At 51.3% G+C, this 17,673-nt stretch overlaps 4 protein-coding genes across 4 annotated transcripts; 2 read left to right on the forward strand and 2 right to left on the reverse strand.

Annotated features, from left to right (window-relative positions):
- Positions 1-2,687: 2,687 nt before the first annotated feature.
- Positions 2,688-3,181, reverse strand: V8C40DRAFT_57571 (uncharacterized protein). The gene has a single exon (XM_083223143.1). It carries the CDS (start codon positions 3,071-3,073, stop codon positions 2,729-2,731), a length of 345 nt encoding a protein of 114 aa, XP_083070779.1. The 5' UTR covers positions 3,074-3,181; the 3' UTR covers positions 2,688-2,728.
- V8C40DRAFT_57570 (uncharacterized protein) lies at positions 3,182-4,855 on the reverse strand. Its single transcript, XM_083223142.1, has one exon. It carries the CDS (start codon positions 4,307-4,309, stop codon positions 3,290-3,292), a length of 1,020 nt encoding a protein of 339 aa, XP_083070780.1. The 5' UTR covers positions 4,310-4,855; the 3' UTR covers positions 3,182-3,289.
- A 1,844-nt stretch (positions 4,856-6,699) lies between these two features.
- V8C40DRAFT_57583 (asparagine--tRNA ligase SLM5) lies at positions 6,700-8,895 on the forward strand. The gene is made up of 3 exons (XM_083223144.1): positions 6,700-7,187; positions 7,244-7,496; positions 7,577-8,895. Exons 1-3 carry the CDS (start codon positions 6,901-6,903, stop codon positions 8,720-8,722), a joined length of 1,686 nt encoding a protein of 561 aa, XP_083070781.1. The 5' UTR covers positions 6,700-6,900; the 3' UTR covers positions 8,723-8,895.
- An 8,206-nt stretch (positions 8,896-17,101) lies between these two features.
- V8C40DRAFT_280994 (uncharacterized protein) lies at positions 17,102-17,513 on the forward strand (the record flags this gene model as incomplete). Its single annotated transcript, XM_083221505.1, has 1 exon — positions 17,102-17,513. Exon 1 carries the CDS (start codon positions 17,211-17,213, stop codon positions 17,511-17,513), a length of 303 nt encoding a protein of 100 aa, XP_083070782.1. The 5' UTR covers positions 17,102-17,210.
- Positions 17,514-17,673: the final 160 nt, after the last annotated feature.

Here is a 17,673-nt window from a genome sequence, read left to right on the forward strand (position 1 = left end):
TTGTCCCTTGTTGACGGGGCTGAGGTTTTTTTCCGTTGGTCGGGTTGAGACACTTAATCCTCCTGTCTTGGAGAGAGAGATGAGATGAGCAAAAAGACTAAAAGACATTGACTGATTAGTTGGTCTGGCCTTGTCTCAAAACCGAACTATCCGTCGAACCACCACACGGACATAATCCCCAAGACGCACGGCTAAGCCCACAGGCTAATGGCCCGAAGCCCGGTTTCCATCGAGTTTCCAAATCCTCCTAGCATATGCAGCATCGGCTTCCCCCCCGGTCCCCATCATTTTCTTGGTCTCCGCCGCCAAAAACAACGCCGAGAATGCCATATCTTCCACACACACAACTCTGCAATATAGAGTGCCACAGAGAGAGAGAGATCTCGCACTCGTAGAAAGACAAAACGACGCCCTCTCCCGCCGAGTATGTACATAGCACGTATGGGGCACCGATCGCAGAAAGATTCCCCTTTGCCCACAGCCTCGTGTGCCTAATGTGCCGATTTGGGTAACCTAGGCCCGTTCTGGGGAGGGGGGAGGAGAACGATGATCAGAATCCTGTTTTTCCCATCCCACTTTTCCCACTTCTCGTATGGCAAGCGATCGTGCATCTCCAAGGAAGCGGATGACAGGCCGGCATGTACATGTAGCATGTAGTATTACCTCTGCATGAAGTAGCAGTAAAAGTTGATGGTGTCGGTGATGCCAGATGCCTTCTCGCTGACCCCGGCAAACTCGCCTGTCAAAGACCCAGGAACGGGCGACGGATTGAGCCTATCGAGGGTGTTACTGATGGGTGTGATCAGGCGACATGTCACCTTTGCTTTGTCATTTGATCGAGAATCATGCTTGTACATGGTATACCTCCTTTTTCTTGCCTTTTGCCTGTAACTTCCAAGAAAGTACCGAAAAAAAGGGGGTGTATATATGGGCCTTGACGATGTGTACATACATGCATGCGCGCCATGTGTACTAACGTGTAATCCGCCGTTGGGCTTCCCGGCTAAGTTTGGTTACGAAGTCTTGCTCAAGCGTGTCGAGATCGGTAGTGTCTGCGAAGCTAATCTGTAAGCCACGCAAGCGCTGTTATGTGATTGCAGGTTGCGTTGCCAAGTCTTTCTGTCCTCTTGCACGAAACAAAGAGACAGAGGGAAAAGAGAGCGGCGAATGCGAATGTAAATGCTCCCAGCAGTCTACAGAATACTCAGAGCAATCATTCAATTGCTGATGTTACCAAGATGAATGGCCAAGGAAGAGAGATGCCCAACCCTTGGCATCTCGAGATAAATCCGGAGCCCAGTTCCGTACTTAGCCGCACCAACACCAGGCACACGTTGTCCAGACAGGCATCTCTCGTACAGGTAACGATACTTGTACGCCTTCGCAAACGACATAGACAAGAATAGGTCAGGCTTTGATGCGGCCGCAGGGTTGAGACCAGAAGAGCATTCATCAGGTTACCTGTACTTGTACAGGCCGAGTATAGCACCGTATCCCATGTCCAACGGCCGCAGCTTTTGACACTTCAAGCATCATGGCATGGATGCCACAGAGCACAGAACAGGCACCAAAGATCCGGCAAGGGGCGAGTTCCGCAATCCCTGCTCCGGCAACATGGTTTTCAGAAAGCAGAGCTTCCCAAGAGCCTTCTGGCGGGGTAGGGGAGATTCAGATGCTGCTGCTTGATTTGCTTTTTTTGGGGAGGTGGCAAAAAATTGCGGCTGAGTGGCAGCAATTTGGGGAAGAGGGACCGCTTTCCATGACTAGTGACCCATGGCTATTGATTCTGAGAGGGCCAATCGACTCGTGAGATTGGTGAGAATTGAGAGACGAGGTCGGCGATGAGCATGTGGCTCCTCCGTATGGGGAAGGGAAAGGTTGGGCGACCCCATACTGTACATCGTCCGCTGAGCAAATCACGCCCTTCCACGCCCCCCCAGAAGCTTTTCATCAGGCTATCCTTTGACAGAGGGTAATGATCCTTGTGTCTCAATGCTCCTGCAGCACCCAGCGGCATTCTGAGTCAACAAACGGTCATCAAGGCCTGGGTATAGCGTCTCCGGCAATGAACTATCTGTAGATCGTGTTAGCCGCGAATCACAGAGACCATATTTTAGCGCCTCACCCATCCAGCTTCACCGGTTTCAACTCCTCAGCCGTCTGACGCATGCAAGGAACTCCCGGGGTGAGGGGTGGCCTCTAATAATAAGAATTTCGAGCAAACCCGTTAGCCTGTCGCGGGTCTCCGGAACGCCTAGTGGACATGTCCCGACTGTTTTTTGGCCCATTGCGACAGTCTCACTCGACTTTGCAGTTCAATAATAGCCCGTGTCTGGGGGATGATGCCCGCATACATGTACTTTTGTAAACTGCTGCGTCGGGGGTTCTGAGTTCGTATTTATACCAGAATTCTGATATCTTACTGGCGGTCATTGAAGGCAGGCAACTCATGCAGAAGGGGAAGAGAAGAAAAAAGTCATGTCATCTATGTGTGGTAGTAAATGTAGACGCCGGCCCCCAAAAGTTGGTTGACACCTCAATCGCCCTTTTCGCCGTAGTGCCATTTCATTGTCTCAGCCAGCTCATTCCCAGCGAGGGGGGTCTGATGTCAGCTGTCAGTCTTCTGTCACCAAATTTCGATGCCTAGTGAGTGATTTAATCCAATTGCATCTTAGATTCTTGGGGGGGACAAAATATGAGAGCCGCCTGTTGGGTTTCACACCGCACCTCAACAGCAGCTGGGAAAAAAAAGGAAAGACAAAAAGAAAAAACCTCCCAGGGTGCTTTCACACAGCCCGCCAATACTAAACTGCACTAGCAGCAACCAATCGTACACGCGAGATGACTCTATGCAGCACGGGAAGGCGAAAAAAAGAGACAGGAAACAACCCGGGGAAAAAAAAAGACCTCGTCCCAATATGTGATATCCGTAATAGTTTAGCCCGTCCATCCAAGCCATAATGAACCAACCTCCATGGTGTCCCAGCCCCAGACATTGACGCCCTTCTCCACTCGAAGAAGAGAAGACAACAAAAAGCCCGAACAAATAAGAAAGACAAACAATACCGCCCATACATAGCAAACTAAAGCAGCCTTCCCCCCTCTTTTGATGACCCGCACATGATGAATTTTAAGCTAGGAGAGGAACAGACAGAGAAAGGGGGTGGCGGCAGGAGGGCTTCACTTAGCGTTGGAAAGCCAGTGAAGCCCATGTGCGTTGTCGCTGAGACTGTCCCCGTCCTCGTAGCTGGTCCGTAGTCGTCATCCTTGAGAAGATGGCGAAGAAACGTCAAGAAGTGATCATATCAAGTGCGTATCGGGGGTCTGGTCGGCAAAGAACATGTTCAATTTCTGTAGGGTCAAAGACGCCCTCAAAGATATCCATATCGGTAGGCCCGTTACCACCAGAGCCAAGGGGCATCTTTGACTTTGACACGCCACTGCTCTTTTGGTCCTTCTTCCGCATTTCTTCATGGATGAGGCGAGTCGTGCTCTGTGCGGGATCCTCAAAGACGAAAATGACATATGAGAACTGACCGCGGAGGTCGGGATCAAAGAGGAAGATGTCCCGCCAAATCTCGGCGAGCTCCTTGGGTGGGTTGCGGTAGCCATTGCCGAGGCCAAAATCGCCAATCACTACCCGATCGTAGTTGTTGTATAGACAAATCCGAAGGGCGCCACGGATTTTTTCTCTGATCATGTCCCTCTCTGCCGAAAAAGAATATTTGGTCCCATTCTCTGTGAGTTTGGGCCATCTTGTTGGGGCGACAGAGATTACCGGCAGATCATACCAGCGATCAAGCTGTTCATACCGCTCGTGAGGTCCACGGCAAACAACCACTGAGTCAGAGAGAATGCCCCCGGGAGTGGGAATTGGATAGTGGGACACCTCTCCCACTGTCGGCCATGGAGTGCTCAACGTAGCTGAGAGGTTGCTTCGTCGACAAAGCCTCTCCTCATAGCCGGAGCAGCCAGTTTCCCAGTCTCCCCCGGGACGACGCTCATTGGCGGCGCAGATGAAGGGAATCCGAATCCTCGGACCCCCTGCTGCCTCACTAGACTCACTATCCATGGCGGCATAGTAGATGGCTCTCATGACGGGATCGCCATATTCTACTCGAAACACCGGAGGACGAGTAGTGGTCTTCCGGCGGGGAATATCAAGCTGCACAGTAGGTTGTCGGTAGAGGATAGAATACGGTGGAAACACTTCTGAATATTTGGCCTTGACAAGAGGTATGAAGTTCCTCTTGGTGTCAGCTGCCACGTCCGACGGCCTTACTTTGCTGGATCTAGAAGTCGGAGCCATGCTGAAGACTCTTTGTTGGATAGAAAAGAGAAGTTGGATGAACAAAATATGGCGAAGGAAACGTCGACAGATTATAAAGAAAGGATGTGTGAGTTAAATAAAAGCTGGAGGGGACACTTGTTGTTTTGAATCCCGAGAAAGTAAGCCAGTCAGCAGGGCGGGTGAAGTGCATTTATATCATTGTCTCGGCCTGATATAAATGCTTTTTTTTTTTGCTCCCCTTGTTTCTTCCTCTTCAAGCCAAGTTACCAATCAGGCGGGCAGTCATCCAGAAGCGAAGGCTTTTCGAGAGGGTGAAGCGAGATGTAGGGATTGTAGTGAATTGTACGACCCAATATGTCCAGAATCTGAACCACATGTTTAGAACAAAAGCCAACGACAGGCGAGCAAGCAGGGTCAGCAGGAACAATCAAGAGGCTAGTGATCTTTAAGTTGCAAAGAGAGTGTCAAGCATCGCTTGACAGACTACCAAGACCGCAAAGGGGGGCTAGATGATGTCTTGCCGGCAAGACAGGAATTCATACCGGGACCCACGAGGGCGCCGGCAGCCAAGTTGGCGGGACATGCTTGTACATGGAGGGGTGGTAGTGCCCAGGACTGGTCAAGATGCTTTGATTCGCGTATTGTGAGATCTCAGAGGCAGGTCGAGAGCCCAGGTAGAGGGCCGGAAAGGCATAGTACGAGGTCCCCTCCCCCCCGTGGGTCTCTCAGACAAAGAGGTACAGCGTTCATGGTTCATTACGGAGTTTCTGGCTTCACACTGGGTAGAAGGGTAGGGGAGGCCCTGGTGAGCGGAGCTGAAGCCGGCCTGCTTATTGGATTCAGCACGGCAAGAGCACATGCAAGCAGAGCACAGCGGGCGGAAGCAATGACGAGAGGCACTTCGTAACTGTTGCTTTTGGCATAGGCCGGAGTATTGTTGCGGACGCATGCGCATAAGATCTGTGATACCTCATCTCGCCCTGTTGAACCTTGCAAGGATCTAAACTAGTCTGTGTCGGCGCAGGGCATGGGCCAGGGGGGCTTCAAGGGCCTTTGGTTTTGGGGTCTGGGTGTACTCCGTACGAGTCCTCGTACATCCGAGTACAGGTAGATGGCAGATCTCGTCTGGAGGCGGTACGAGTGCCACTCCCACGAGAGGTACACGCTTGTATGGAGTACGGCGCACAGGCAGGTCTTTTTGTTCTTTTGTGCTGGGATTGCCCTGGCGGACTCGAGGGTGGAGGCGGAAAGCGGCTGTGACTTGGCAGACCGTCCATCTAGCCATGGAGGTCGCAGCGATTGCCCAATCCCATGGCACTCGCCAGGGATGGACGTGATGGTTGACGACGGTGTCAGTCCGGGCGAGGAGGAAGGACTCGAGCTGAGACATCAAAATCAAGCTGGTTGGACAGCCGTTAGCCGGGGACGCCACTTGCAGCGTACAGTCCCAAGAAGCAATCTCGCGACATGGCTTCTTCCAGACTCGGCGGAACATGACCTGACGAAGAGAGAACAAGGCCAAAAGGACCGCAGTCGCCAGACAAGTGGAGGGTGCGAGTGGAACATGGCGCTTCTGGCACCCATTCAGAGAAGGCGCCCATCATTTGATGACAGGATAAGACAAAAAAAGAAAAGGGAGATCAGGTGGGTGCGGCCCGCCAAGCCTGTAGGCGGCCCGAAGGCCTTTGAGAGGCACCAAGTGGAAGCTTTGCATGACGATGCTGGATATGAAGAGGGGAGAAGATGCGAGAGCAGAAGTTGAGGCCCTGCTGCAGTATGGAAGTGTCCAAGAAGATGTACCGGTACCTGCTTGGCACTAGAGACACGAGTCCCACACCGGTTAAGGTACTCCGTACTCCTGTTCTGGCAGGAAAGATACCTGCCAGTGAGGGTGCTAAGGTACAATGGGTTGCTAGCCACCAGATAAGGCAGTACCATGCAAGATGCCTGCAGCTCCTAGTGGCCGCAAGGAGGGCAATATACGTGTGTCTGCCAGGCTCTAACAGACGCTCGTCGGCCCCTTTCTCTAGCGTTGCCGTGCCACTATACCTTTGAGGTATTGCTAGTGGCAGTATCAATTGCTAGCCGTGGCTGGATGATATAAAATTCAGCCTGAGTTGCTTTGTGGGAGAGAGCCAACACAACAATGCCAGGTAACCTGGTAGATGTTATGCAGACATCGTTCGTTTGTACCGAATTGTCGGACGCAAAGTACCAGCTCCGGGCTCGCTGGTACCGGATCATGTACCTGTACCTGATCGTTCATCTGTGCTACGTACCTCCACGAGTTCGCGAGCTCCAGGTGCCACATAGCCCGCCTGCAATCCGCTTCACCGCTTTAGCCCACACACCAACGGCACAACTGTTTTTCCTTTTTCTGCCCAACCCCTGCTCACAGCTTTCAGCCAGCAAAAAGAAAGCAACCTCAAATCCTGCTCAGCGAGACAGGAAATGACAACCACCGGCATCTAGACCCAAGACAGTCTGTACGGCCATTGCAGTGCTTCTGCTTCTCCCTACCTAGCCCGGGGCTACACGTCATGAGACGCACCCAAGTTCTGCCGCCTTGCTGAAGCTGCTGAGCTATCATATCAGAAGAATATCATATCATGTCTCATCGTCTCAGCCTATTTGCCAGACGATATCGGCCCTGCCGTCTTCCCTATCGGCGAAGCTATTCGGTGCGCATCCCTGGTGACGACGGGCAAGGCCTTCGGGACATCAAGACGGTGGCAGACCTGAAAGAATGGCAGCCTGGACGCCTTGTCTCGGATGTGCAGCTTTGCGGCTGGGTTAGATCAGTTCGCAAAAGCTCTAGCGTGCGCTTCGTTGACATCACAGACGGCTCATCAATGAGACCTGTGCAGGCCGTCGTGGACAAGAGCCTAGCAGCAGAGTACGTCAGCCCTCGTCCTAGCATCATGGCGAGCAGTAGCTGACAGCACGTCGTAGTATTCGCCCTGGTGCAGCCGTCCGCCTCACAGGCGTATGGCATAGTAGCTCCTCTTCCTCTAAACCACCACCCAGCGTAGTATCTCAAGAAGGCAAGCTTGCCCGTAGCTCAGTTGCAGGCCAGCCAAGCTCGAGTGATGTGCATGAGCAAGATGCTGCCACTCACTCTGCTGGAACAGACCAAGGCCTGGCACCGACTACAGCTGAGCTACGGGTCAGCAACGTGGAAATTCTCGGCTCGTCCGATCCCCAAGTAAGAAAGGCTATGCTGTTCTGCAAAGAGGCCGCTCTTTGCTCCCCTTGGCTCGTGGAATCGGTCTGACGTTTCTCAAGACATATCCCATTCAGAACAAATATCAAACGCCGGAGAGCCTGCGGGCAATATCGCATCTCCGTCCGCGAACTCCCATCAACTCAACACTCCTTCGACTGAGATCGGATGCCATGGCTCTCCTAAGCCAATTCTTTTTCCAAGAAAGATTTCAGCAAACCCACCCCCCAATCATCACCTCATCAGATTGCGAGGGTGCCGGCGAAGCATTTACCGTCAAGAGCGGTGGAACGACCGAATTCTTCAGAGACCCCAAATATCTCACTGTCTCATCACAGCTGCATTTGGAGGCTCTAGCTCAAGCGCTCGGAAATGTTTGGACTCTATCACCGACGTTCCGGGCCGAACAGAGTGACACCTCTCGGCATCTGAGCGAGTTTTACATGCTTGAAGCTGAAATGAGCTTCGTTCAAGACATGGATGAGGTCATGGACCTCGCCCAAAGAATGTTGGCGTCGCTTGCCAGCGGACTCAAGCGGCTCAGTGCCGCCCAAGAACTCGAAAAGCATCGGCTTGACTCCAGAGACCCGGCAGAACGCTTGGCATTCGAAGACCTTGTAGATCCCAAGGAGCTGCAGCAGCGATGGAGGGGTCTGACGTCGCCGAAGAGATGGCCACGAGTGACGTACACGGAGGCCATCGAAATCCTTCAGCCTGTAGCCCACATGTTTGAACACAAGCCTGTATGGGGATCGGGACTCCAGTCGGAACATGAAAAGTATCTTGCTGAAAAAATCGGATACGACGAAGAGACCGACGCGTTTCTGCCCATTTTTGTCACCCAATACCCGCAGGAGATCAAGGCCTTCTACATGCTTCAGTCCGAGTCCCCGCCACCTCAGGGGCAGACTGTCGACTGCTTCGACCTCCTGGTCCCCAATCTCGGAGAGCTTGCGGGAGGATCCATGAGGGAGCACCGGCTTGCCCAACTTGAGGACAACATGCGCGTTCATGGTCTAGAGGTCCCGACACAGCGGAAAGCCAGATCCAGCGACATGGGGTGGTACCTAGATCTGAGACGCTGGGGCTGTCCTCCCCATGGAGGGTTCGGCCTTGGGTTTGATCGCCTGCTGAGTTATCTCACTGGTGTACCCAACGTGCGCGACGTGGTGCCATTTCCGCGCCATTTCGAGCGCTGCGATTGCTAAATCCGGCTATCATTTCGACCTCGCGGCACATCAGCCTTCGTCACTCAGACAGGAGATTGCCCCGACGTCTCGGGAGATGGCAAGCAACGAGCCTGTTGTGTTCGTCAACGCCTGCCTACCTCGGACTGTTTCATTTCAGGCAAGCTTGCTCGCACGACAGCAGCAAACGGCGATCCGCGTCAGGGGACCGATTGCATGACGCAACGCCACGCCGTGATCAGGTTACACTGCGTATCCCAATCTTGAGGTTAAAGACGAGGAGGCTTGCGGGAAGCCGCATGTGCCATTGTTCTAGTCTCCTTTTTGACGATTCTATATATACACACATATATATACCACTCCTTTCATGTATATACACGTGCTCGCACACACACATATATGTACCTTACACGCGAGACGGGGAGGCCGACACCGCCTATTTGAGAGCCGATGCTCCAACAGCGATTGGGTACATTCCAGCGAGTGGTTCTCAGTCACAAATGGGGAAATTAGATCTTGTGCAACTTGTGCATCTGCGACAGTGGATGCGATTCTGCGGGAAAGCGATGAGGCTTTTGATCTAGCGGTGGGTGTTGGCCGAACCAGTCTTTTCTTTCCTCTCTCGTTTTTTTTCTCCCTTGCACTGAGCCCATGTATTACTTGTATGCCGCAGAGATTGCCTGGTTCCAAGTGCTTGTTCTGATTTCACCAAGGGAGCGAGCACAGTTTGGGAACAGACGCTCCCGCAGAAGCGCACCTAGCCGCATTGTTTTGGATTCGAAGATTCTGGCTCGGCGGGATTCCGCTCCATCTATTCTGGTTGATAGACGGGAGCAGTGGTATGAGTTTTACAATGCCACATGCTGTATTATATTAACGACCACGTTGGGTAGTTGTTGCGTAGAATCTTGTAGAGAAACAGCTGTTTTGAAGAAGAATAGAAATACCCCTATCTTGTATACATAGCAAAACGATATCTCTAGAGGCGGCTGGCTAACGAGAAGCCATTCATCTCATCATTTACATTGCGGGAGCTTGTCAACGGTGATGATCTTGGGCCTTTAGCAGTTGCCCTTACTTCAGTCTCACTCGAGGAAGTTGCACTCACAACCTTGTCAACTTAACCAAGTTACAAACAGGTTGAACAGACGCCCTGACGTGAGTGCCATTGACACAATCAGACACTAAGCTTTACGGATTCACATCAGCTCAAAGCCAAGGATGCTTCTCGACCTTGGGAGGCTGCAGCCGATTCCGAGCCAGCTGGACAACATCCATCAGCTCACTTCAGCTCCAGCTTTTGCCCGCATCAACCATGACAGTTGCAGCAACTAACTAACGTGAGTAATCGGTTCTCACGGAAGCCTCGCCGCCTTTCGCAACACGCATCTTTATTAGCAGTCTTGCCGGGTTACCGAGCAGAGCACAAAGAAGCGCCTCGCACAAGCACATCCGCGAGCGGTTGTCGGCATCCGCAATAGCCGCTGTGGAGAAGGCGGATCAGCTCAGCAGCTAATCGCGAATATTACCAGCAAGAAGTTGAACAATGGATACTGCGGCATGGCGGTGCCCCATGCGGATTACGATTACGCCCAAAGATAGAAACCGAGACGCCTCCTTGTGCTGCGACAGTTGCCGACACCCAGCGCACAGCGAAATGACGAGCGATAAAGCACTTCGTAAAACGGGAAATGTCGTTTCTATGCAACCGCGAAAAGAAACGGTCGCGACAGGGGGTGAGGGCTCATGTTGGTGGTTTGTCATCTTATTCCCCCAAAGTGCTGATAAGACCCCCAGCCTAGAGCCAGCGGTGCTAAACAAAGACAGCGCTGCAGGCTTCGGATATTAGACTAACAGCCAGGGCTGAAGAGACGTCGGTCCAAGTCCGCTGACCCCCCCTTGGGACCTTAATTCCTCTATTTTCCCGCTTGGATTTGGGGCGGAGAAGCGTCCGTGAAGGCAATAGACCAGCGTTGGCGCACTGTACTAGCGAAGGCGTGGCGCACGCTACGACGCCTCGGAGAGCAGCATTCCAAAAGGGCAAAAAGGAGGCGGCCAAAGGGCTTGTTGGCTCAGCTCAACGGTTGGCACTGACATGGGGGGGCTGGTTCGCATACTTGTAAGCATAATCAACCATATCTTGACGAGGCCACATGGCAGCAAATGGCGTGGGGCTAGCGGGCGAGACAGAATGTCGTTGGTACTTTTTTGCCTCATTTCTTTTCTTTTCAGGCTGAAAGGGAAGAAAGAAGGATTCCCAGTCTGAAAGACCCTTGAGCGGTTCATCACCGTTGATGATTATGAAGCAAACATGGGACATTTCCAGGGCTGTTTGACGATGCGGCTCTTCGTTCTCCCCTCTTGCCTTGTGGATATTTTCCAGGTCTTGTGGTTAGTAATCCGGTTGAGAATCCGAGGTACAAGCAAGCAGACGCACTACCCAGTATTAGTCCGCTGGAGAAGATGGAATCTTGGGAATGGAGGGGAAGCTGGAGGGTCGTGCCGTCAGAACCGAGATGGCGTGGGAGGGGGTGGGCATGGGAAATAAAGAACGAAATAAATGAGGGGGTGCCAGTACGAAGAAGAAAGCAGTAAAGCCTTTGGATTGAGGCAGCCAGGGACATGTGCTTTGAATCCAACGAGAAAAAAAAGGCAGCAGAAAGATAATGGGGGAAGTAAAGCAATGCCCGGAGTGTCGGGCTCAGCATCCAGCCAAGTCTGAGCATCCGTCGACATGGATAAGTCTATTTGGGTGCCCACAAAGCGTACCCGTGCCTTTTAACGGGATCTGTACGTGTATACCTGCACACTAAACAGCCCTGTACTTACTTTGTCAGTTAGCCAAAGGCATGTTTTGTCGTGAGTCTGTAAGATGTGTAATGTGTAAAGGCGGATGCCACCGTCGCAGCCGCAACCTCAGAATGCTGTCTCCGCTGCCAATGAAACATCAATTCTCTTAGCAGCAGAGGCTACCATCCAGTAGTGCGACATCTCGGCACAAGCCTTTTTATACAGCGAGCTTCTCTTTTCCCCTTTGCGGAAAGAGCAAGGACAAGTCGCTGGCAATTGTTTGGATCGCGATTGGCCCTGGCCATGTTGAAGAATACATGTAGTTAGCAGTAGCTTGCCGTTTGATCCGTTTTTTGACGCATGTCAGCGACGATTACATGTACTCGTACGAGGATGTTGGTCAGGGACTACTAAGACGGCATTACTCGGTCTTAAATAACGAAATAGGCTTTAGGCTGGGACTGGGTCGATAGGCGATCACTCTCGGTGTTAGGCTCATTGCTTACCTCGAGCCTGGCCCATATCTCATCAACTATAGGTAGCCCCTGACAAGACCAAACGCCTATTGCATTGATGCCACACTGCATGAGAGCTTGTAAACCTCCGATGACATCTTACATATCATTCGCCGACCTAGTTTACATACGTACCACTTCTAACGCTACTTTTGCGTAAATGTAATCAACGGCATGTAAGTGAGTCAGTATGAGTAACAAACAAGGAACGGGCCGGATGGAGCTTTCAACAAGATGATCTCTAAAACATTGAGGGTGTTTAGTTTGAGTCAAGGGGTTTTCTATTCTTGGATATCCCAGTTGGAAGAGCTATAATACCTGTTCGGCGACTTTCGAAGCATCAGCGCCATCGCGGCCATCATCCAACCTTCCAAATAGGTTGTTATCTTGAGAGCCAAACAAGGTATGCATACTCGTATTTTATCACACATCATAGCCTAGATTGGCTAAATTCAAGATATTCTCCTTGTTATCTCCCCGGGGATAGGGGTTGCGGAAGACTAACTCCAGCTTCCGGATGTCGTATGCCGTGACGACTGCGACTATTGATGCTATTGCTGACTAGCACTTCTGCCGCTGCCGGGGAGCTAACATGCTATCAAGTGTATCCCGGGGAAAGAAATAGTATACTAGTTCTCGAATGAGTAGTAGTAGCGTTGTATGCAACGTCCACCTTTGCTTGTGATGGAGGAGAGTAGGTACTTGTTTACCTTCGGCGAGGGAGCGGGAAGAGTTAGGGAGCGGGAAGAGTTGTGGACCTCCGGATCTGGGGTATATGTCGGTATTGACTGCGGCAGTTCTACGAGATATATATCATATAGATAAAACGGTACTCACTAACTGCTGAGAAGCTTGCTGGTCGCACAATTTGTATTGTTACAAACCACTTTGGAGTGTTCCCTGTCGATGGACTTTGGCCGGTGTTCAACTGCAGCAAGCCCAGCGGAGCATGTCTGCCCGAAACTACATATCTAACCGTGGATATACATCGACTCTTTAACAGAAGGAATCAATAACTTCAAAGAAAATTTTCATCTCTATTCTCAATTGCATGCATATTAGAGCTATGAATTAACTACTATTTCGTTGAGAAACGTGCCGTACGTTGTTGCAATCCACGTAGCCAATACGACAACTTGCACTATTGCCGATATCCCGAGACTAGGTAGCTTCGGGGATATTTGCCCCGACCAAACCGAGAACCTTGTAGTCCAGACAACAGCACAAGACCAATTCGTTAGAACCGCACCACTCACTTCATGTACCGCAAGTTTTGCTCCGAGAGGGCGTAAAAATTACTCAATGCGTGAGATGACTCGGCGACAAATCATTGGTCTTCGTCTCTTACTGCCACTTTGTATGTACGAGTATGTACTTGTACACGGCAAATAGACTAACGCAATCTGAGGCATGGGTTAATTTCCAACAGCACTGTTCAGTCGATAAGCTAATATTGAGCCTGAACGCTTGTACTAGCTCTGTTTCATCATGCCAAAGTTGTTATATAATGGTGGCGACAGAAATACAATAGCTTCACCCTCTACGAAGGCTGCAGCTTCAGCTTTTCTACGCCACGTCCCATGGGCTTGCTTCCAGACCTTCTAGCAATCGTAGGGGGAGACGCTCGCTCCCTGCAGATATGCCGGTCCAGCAAGCCACCGAAAACGGCGTTTTCCAATCAAGTTGCACAACCAGCAACCTCCGAATGGTGACGATATTTTGTCTCCGGGTTTCTGTGACAAATGGCTACGATGGTTTAAACGGTTGGGGCGTGTGCATATGTACTCCATAGATACTCTCGTAAATATCCATGTCATCTATCTGCAGAGCAAAAGAAAACTTAAAGGAGGAAGCGAGAAGGCAGATGGAAGAAAGAGAAACGATAACGCATGGTTCTGTTCCGGGCCATCCGCTGCGGTAGCCTCCCTGTAGATGGCGGTCACATCCAGTAACGAGCAAAAATACGCAAGCCCATCCCGTTGAACCAAAAAAGAAAAAAACAAGGGAAAGGGAATTAGTTATCAACATACGTGAAAAGCGGTCACAATCACATATCGGCATGTGACAAAGGCGTATGCATGGGGCATCGACAAACTGGAAAACCCGACGGGAGGCAATTAATCGTCATCCCAGATACGCATTTCTTGGCAGCGATAGGATTAAGCGTAAGGTTACGCCATGGCCGCTAATGCATGGGAACCGTTAGGGGCCAAGAGCAAAGCAAAAAAAAGAAAGCTGGCGGATTTGACCAATCACCTTGGCTGCTAAAGGGCCAAGCTTTTGCCTCGTGTCTGGGCTATTTGTTTATTTTTGCGCCGAAACAATGCGAGGCTTGTTGGGTGTGACCCTTCTTTGTGCGTGTCTGAGCAACGCCATTTTCGACATCGGCGCACGAGATGGGGAAATTTACGTTTTTTCCCCCTAGATGCACGTATTCCATGATTCTTTGGATGTTTCGTCATCATGTTTCTATGCAGTAGATGGCTTTTTACTTTGCGTGTACAGTACGGGGTAGGCTCCGTAAATACTTGGGATCTATTCTGGAAGCGAGTGTGTGGGTGTAAACTCTCCCTTGGCCATGTAAAATTCCCCTGCTCTCTCTGATCCTCGGTACGCCCAATGACTCTCTTGCCATAACCTAATACGATGGCCATTTATTCCGACAGTTTTCCAAAAAATACGCTTGCACCAGCGGGGGGCCCGTATTACAAGCAAACCGGCCATCAAGACAGGCTGCCTCTTGCTTACCCTACAGTGTGACAATCAGATCTAATGTTAACAGCCTGGGGCAGCATTACGGAAGTAATAGAACTCAGTCAGCACCTTGTTGATGCCCGCCGGGTTGGATAACCATATTGTCGAGCCAAGATGCGTATAAAGACAAACTAATGTCCTTGGACTTTCCAAATCCAGCTGAGGAAAAAGGGTCGACCAGCTGGCCGAGGACGGAGGACGGAGGACGTGAATGCTTGTGGTGATCCTTCCACTCCACCTCTGCAGCTATAGCAGGCTAGTTGAAAATGAAAAGGGACAGCTGAAGACTAAGGAAAACTACTGTACAGGTTGCCCGTAGCATTCGCTCGTCTTCCCTCTAGGCATCCACATAACCAAGCCTGCTAGCGACATAGTAACAACATGGATTAGAAACGGGCTTCGCGCTCGTCTTTTAGCCTCCTCGCACATACTACCACATATAGTATGCGCCCAAGCAACACTTGGATACAAAACGTATTGAATTAGCTTGGCTTGGTATCTAAGGGCCAACCATCGGTCACGAGCCATGCGCTGAGACAGACCAATGATTTAACCTTATGCCAAAGAGGAGCCCGCCCGCCGAGTCTATACATTAGTTCTCTCCCACGGACGCACAGGTCGGATAATCGGATCTGACTTGCGTGTCTCGAAATCCGGGCTACGGAGTATTACTCGTGCACTCGCCCGCTGAATAATACCTTAGTACTCGTACTGTACTCGTACGTCGAGAAGCGTCAAAACGACGGGCGGAAATGAAACGCTGCAATGCACTCCGGAATCCGCACTGGCCTAGCCCATGATTAGAAACATCGACCGCCAAGCTCAGGACCAGCGGCCTTTACAGCACATTAGCATTAGCACTGGTCAATGCCTCGAGACGCCCTTGCCAGTGCCAGTAGAACAAACTCGAGCGAGACTCCACCCCCTCCCTGGGAGCCAAGTCGGCAAGCACGGCATCTTAGATTTGCGCCAAGTGCTCCAGCGGCTCCACACGCAGCAAGCCACCGTTTCCACCAGGAAAGAGGAAAAAAAAAACTGATGAGTAGGAGGAAGCTGTGGCCCATTGAAACTTGCGGTTGCTGGCTGGCTGGAATTTGAGCTGAAAGGGCGTGCTGCGAGATGAACTGACAATAACACGGTATACGTCCTCCATCGCCACTCATGAGCAGACTCTACTGTACTCACAGATGCCAAATCATACAAACACGCCCCCCCAAAGCAACATTGGACGATAGCTGCCGCGCCAAGCATAGTGGCTGACAACGCTTAAATTCATGCTTAAACGCGCGAGCTTGGCTCTTGGTGTGGGCCGCGCGCACAACGAGAAAGAAGAAAGAGACTTTTTTTCCCCGGCCGACTTTGCCGTAGCGCCTCCACAAATCCCTGCAACCCTGTCCAATGGTCGCTCATGTTTCGGCCATGTCCAGTGTAGCCTGTGGGAAGGGGGCATGGGCTTGGTGACCTTCCAGCCCTCCTGCTGGGTTATGCTCGCTGTCTGGTGGCCGTTTGGGATGTAACGGCCGCTGAAGGTGCTGTAGGTGCTTTTAACTAATTTTTTTTTGATGGCAGATGATGAAGATTTGGGGATGATTTCGTCATGGGATGTGTTATTGACGATACTTGGCTGAGAAGGTACCTCGACGGAGTCTTGTACAGCGAATTGTCTGAGGGTATGTGTGTACTCCAAGTGCCAACCTCAGGTATTGGATATTCCAAGTCGTCTTCCATTTTCAGGAACATGCCACGTAATATGTGTCAGGTCCCCTAGAAGCAGCAGGCAATTACCACATACTGTACTCCGTACTATTGAACGATGTAATTGCCTACCTTAGTAGGTACTAGGAAGTACAAGGTTGATGCTGTACCTCGTACAATATGAATTCATCCCATCTTACAGAGTGGTATCCTGGGCCGGGGGTTACGCTGGATCGACATCTTCGCTTGGCGTTTTCTGCTCACCACCAGCGCATCTCGCATCGCCATATTCGAACTGGACTCTAGGCGGCATCAAATGCAAAAGGGAAAGACGTCGTGCAATCTCTCGGCGACGACAAGAGATTGGGAAGGTCAATCTGTCTCGCCCTTGCCCAGTGAAGCAGGCCCAGTTCCATTTCTGAAACCAGACTGTGGGATGGAAGCGATGTTGGAAGCCGATTACCCGGACGCCAGGCCGATCAAGAGTCTAGACTAGCAGTTTATTGCTTATCAGCGCCGGTCGAACTAGAAATCGCACTGTGCTCGCGCTGATCCTAGAAGATCAATACTAATTAATTGATTATAACTATTAACTCGTTCATGCTGTTTGTCAAATTAGCCTACAATACTACCTTGTCGGTTTTCTGTACTGCACTTGTCAACTGCACTATTGTGTTCCAACTTTTCAACTTTTCTTCACCACTCTTCCTGTCTCATACTAAGCCCTGCAGCGTTCAAAGCCAAGACCCGGAAGCATGTCTCAGCAACCCTCCCAAGCCTTTTCGACGCCGCCGGAGCCGGCTCGGCATGCTGATGACGACGTCATAACGGGGCTGCGAGAAGGCACTGTGGTGCTTCTTTCCCTCGTGTGTACAAACCCTCGGTATCCTTCTAGGCCCGTTGCGGCCGTGGAGGGGCGTGTGCGCATCCGCCCCAGGGCAAGGCTGGCCGACTCAACCGAAGCTCGCGCCTCGCTGACGACTCTGTACGGCGTATCTGTGGTCACGTCATTCGCCGGTATTTTTACCCTATTTTACTCCGTACTGCTGGACAGTTGATTGCCTTTTCCCCTTTTGGGGTCTGTGCTTGTGTGTCCTGTCCTGTCCTGTCCTGTCCTGGGCTCGTATACAGAACAAGAACCAACCCAACGGCATGGATAAGCATGTTTGGGATGCCTCCTCTCTAGGCAAAGCCTGCTGCTTGGGCGAAACAACCTCT

The sequence above is a fragment of the Trichoderma camerunense genome, assembly GCF_050948025.1.
Source record: "Trichoderma camerunense strain CBS 138272 chromosome Unknown V8C40scaffold_14, whole genome shotgun sequence".
Taxonomy (NCBI): domain Eukaryota; kingdom Fungi; phylum Ascomycota; class Sordariomycetes; order Hypocreales; family Hypocreaceae; genus Trichoderma; species Trichoderma camerunense.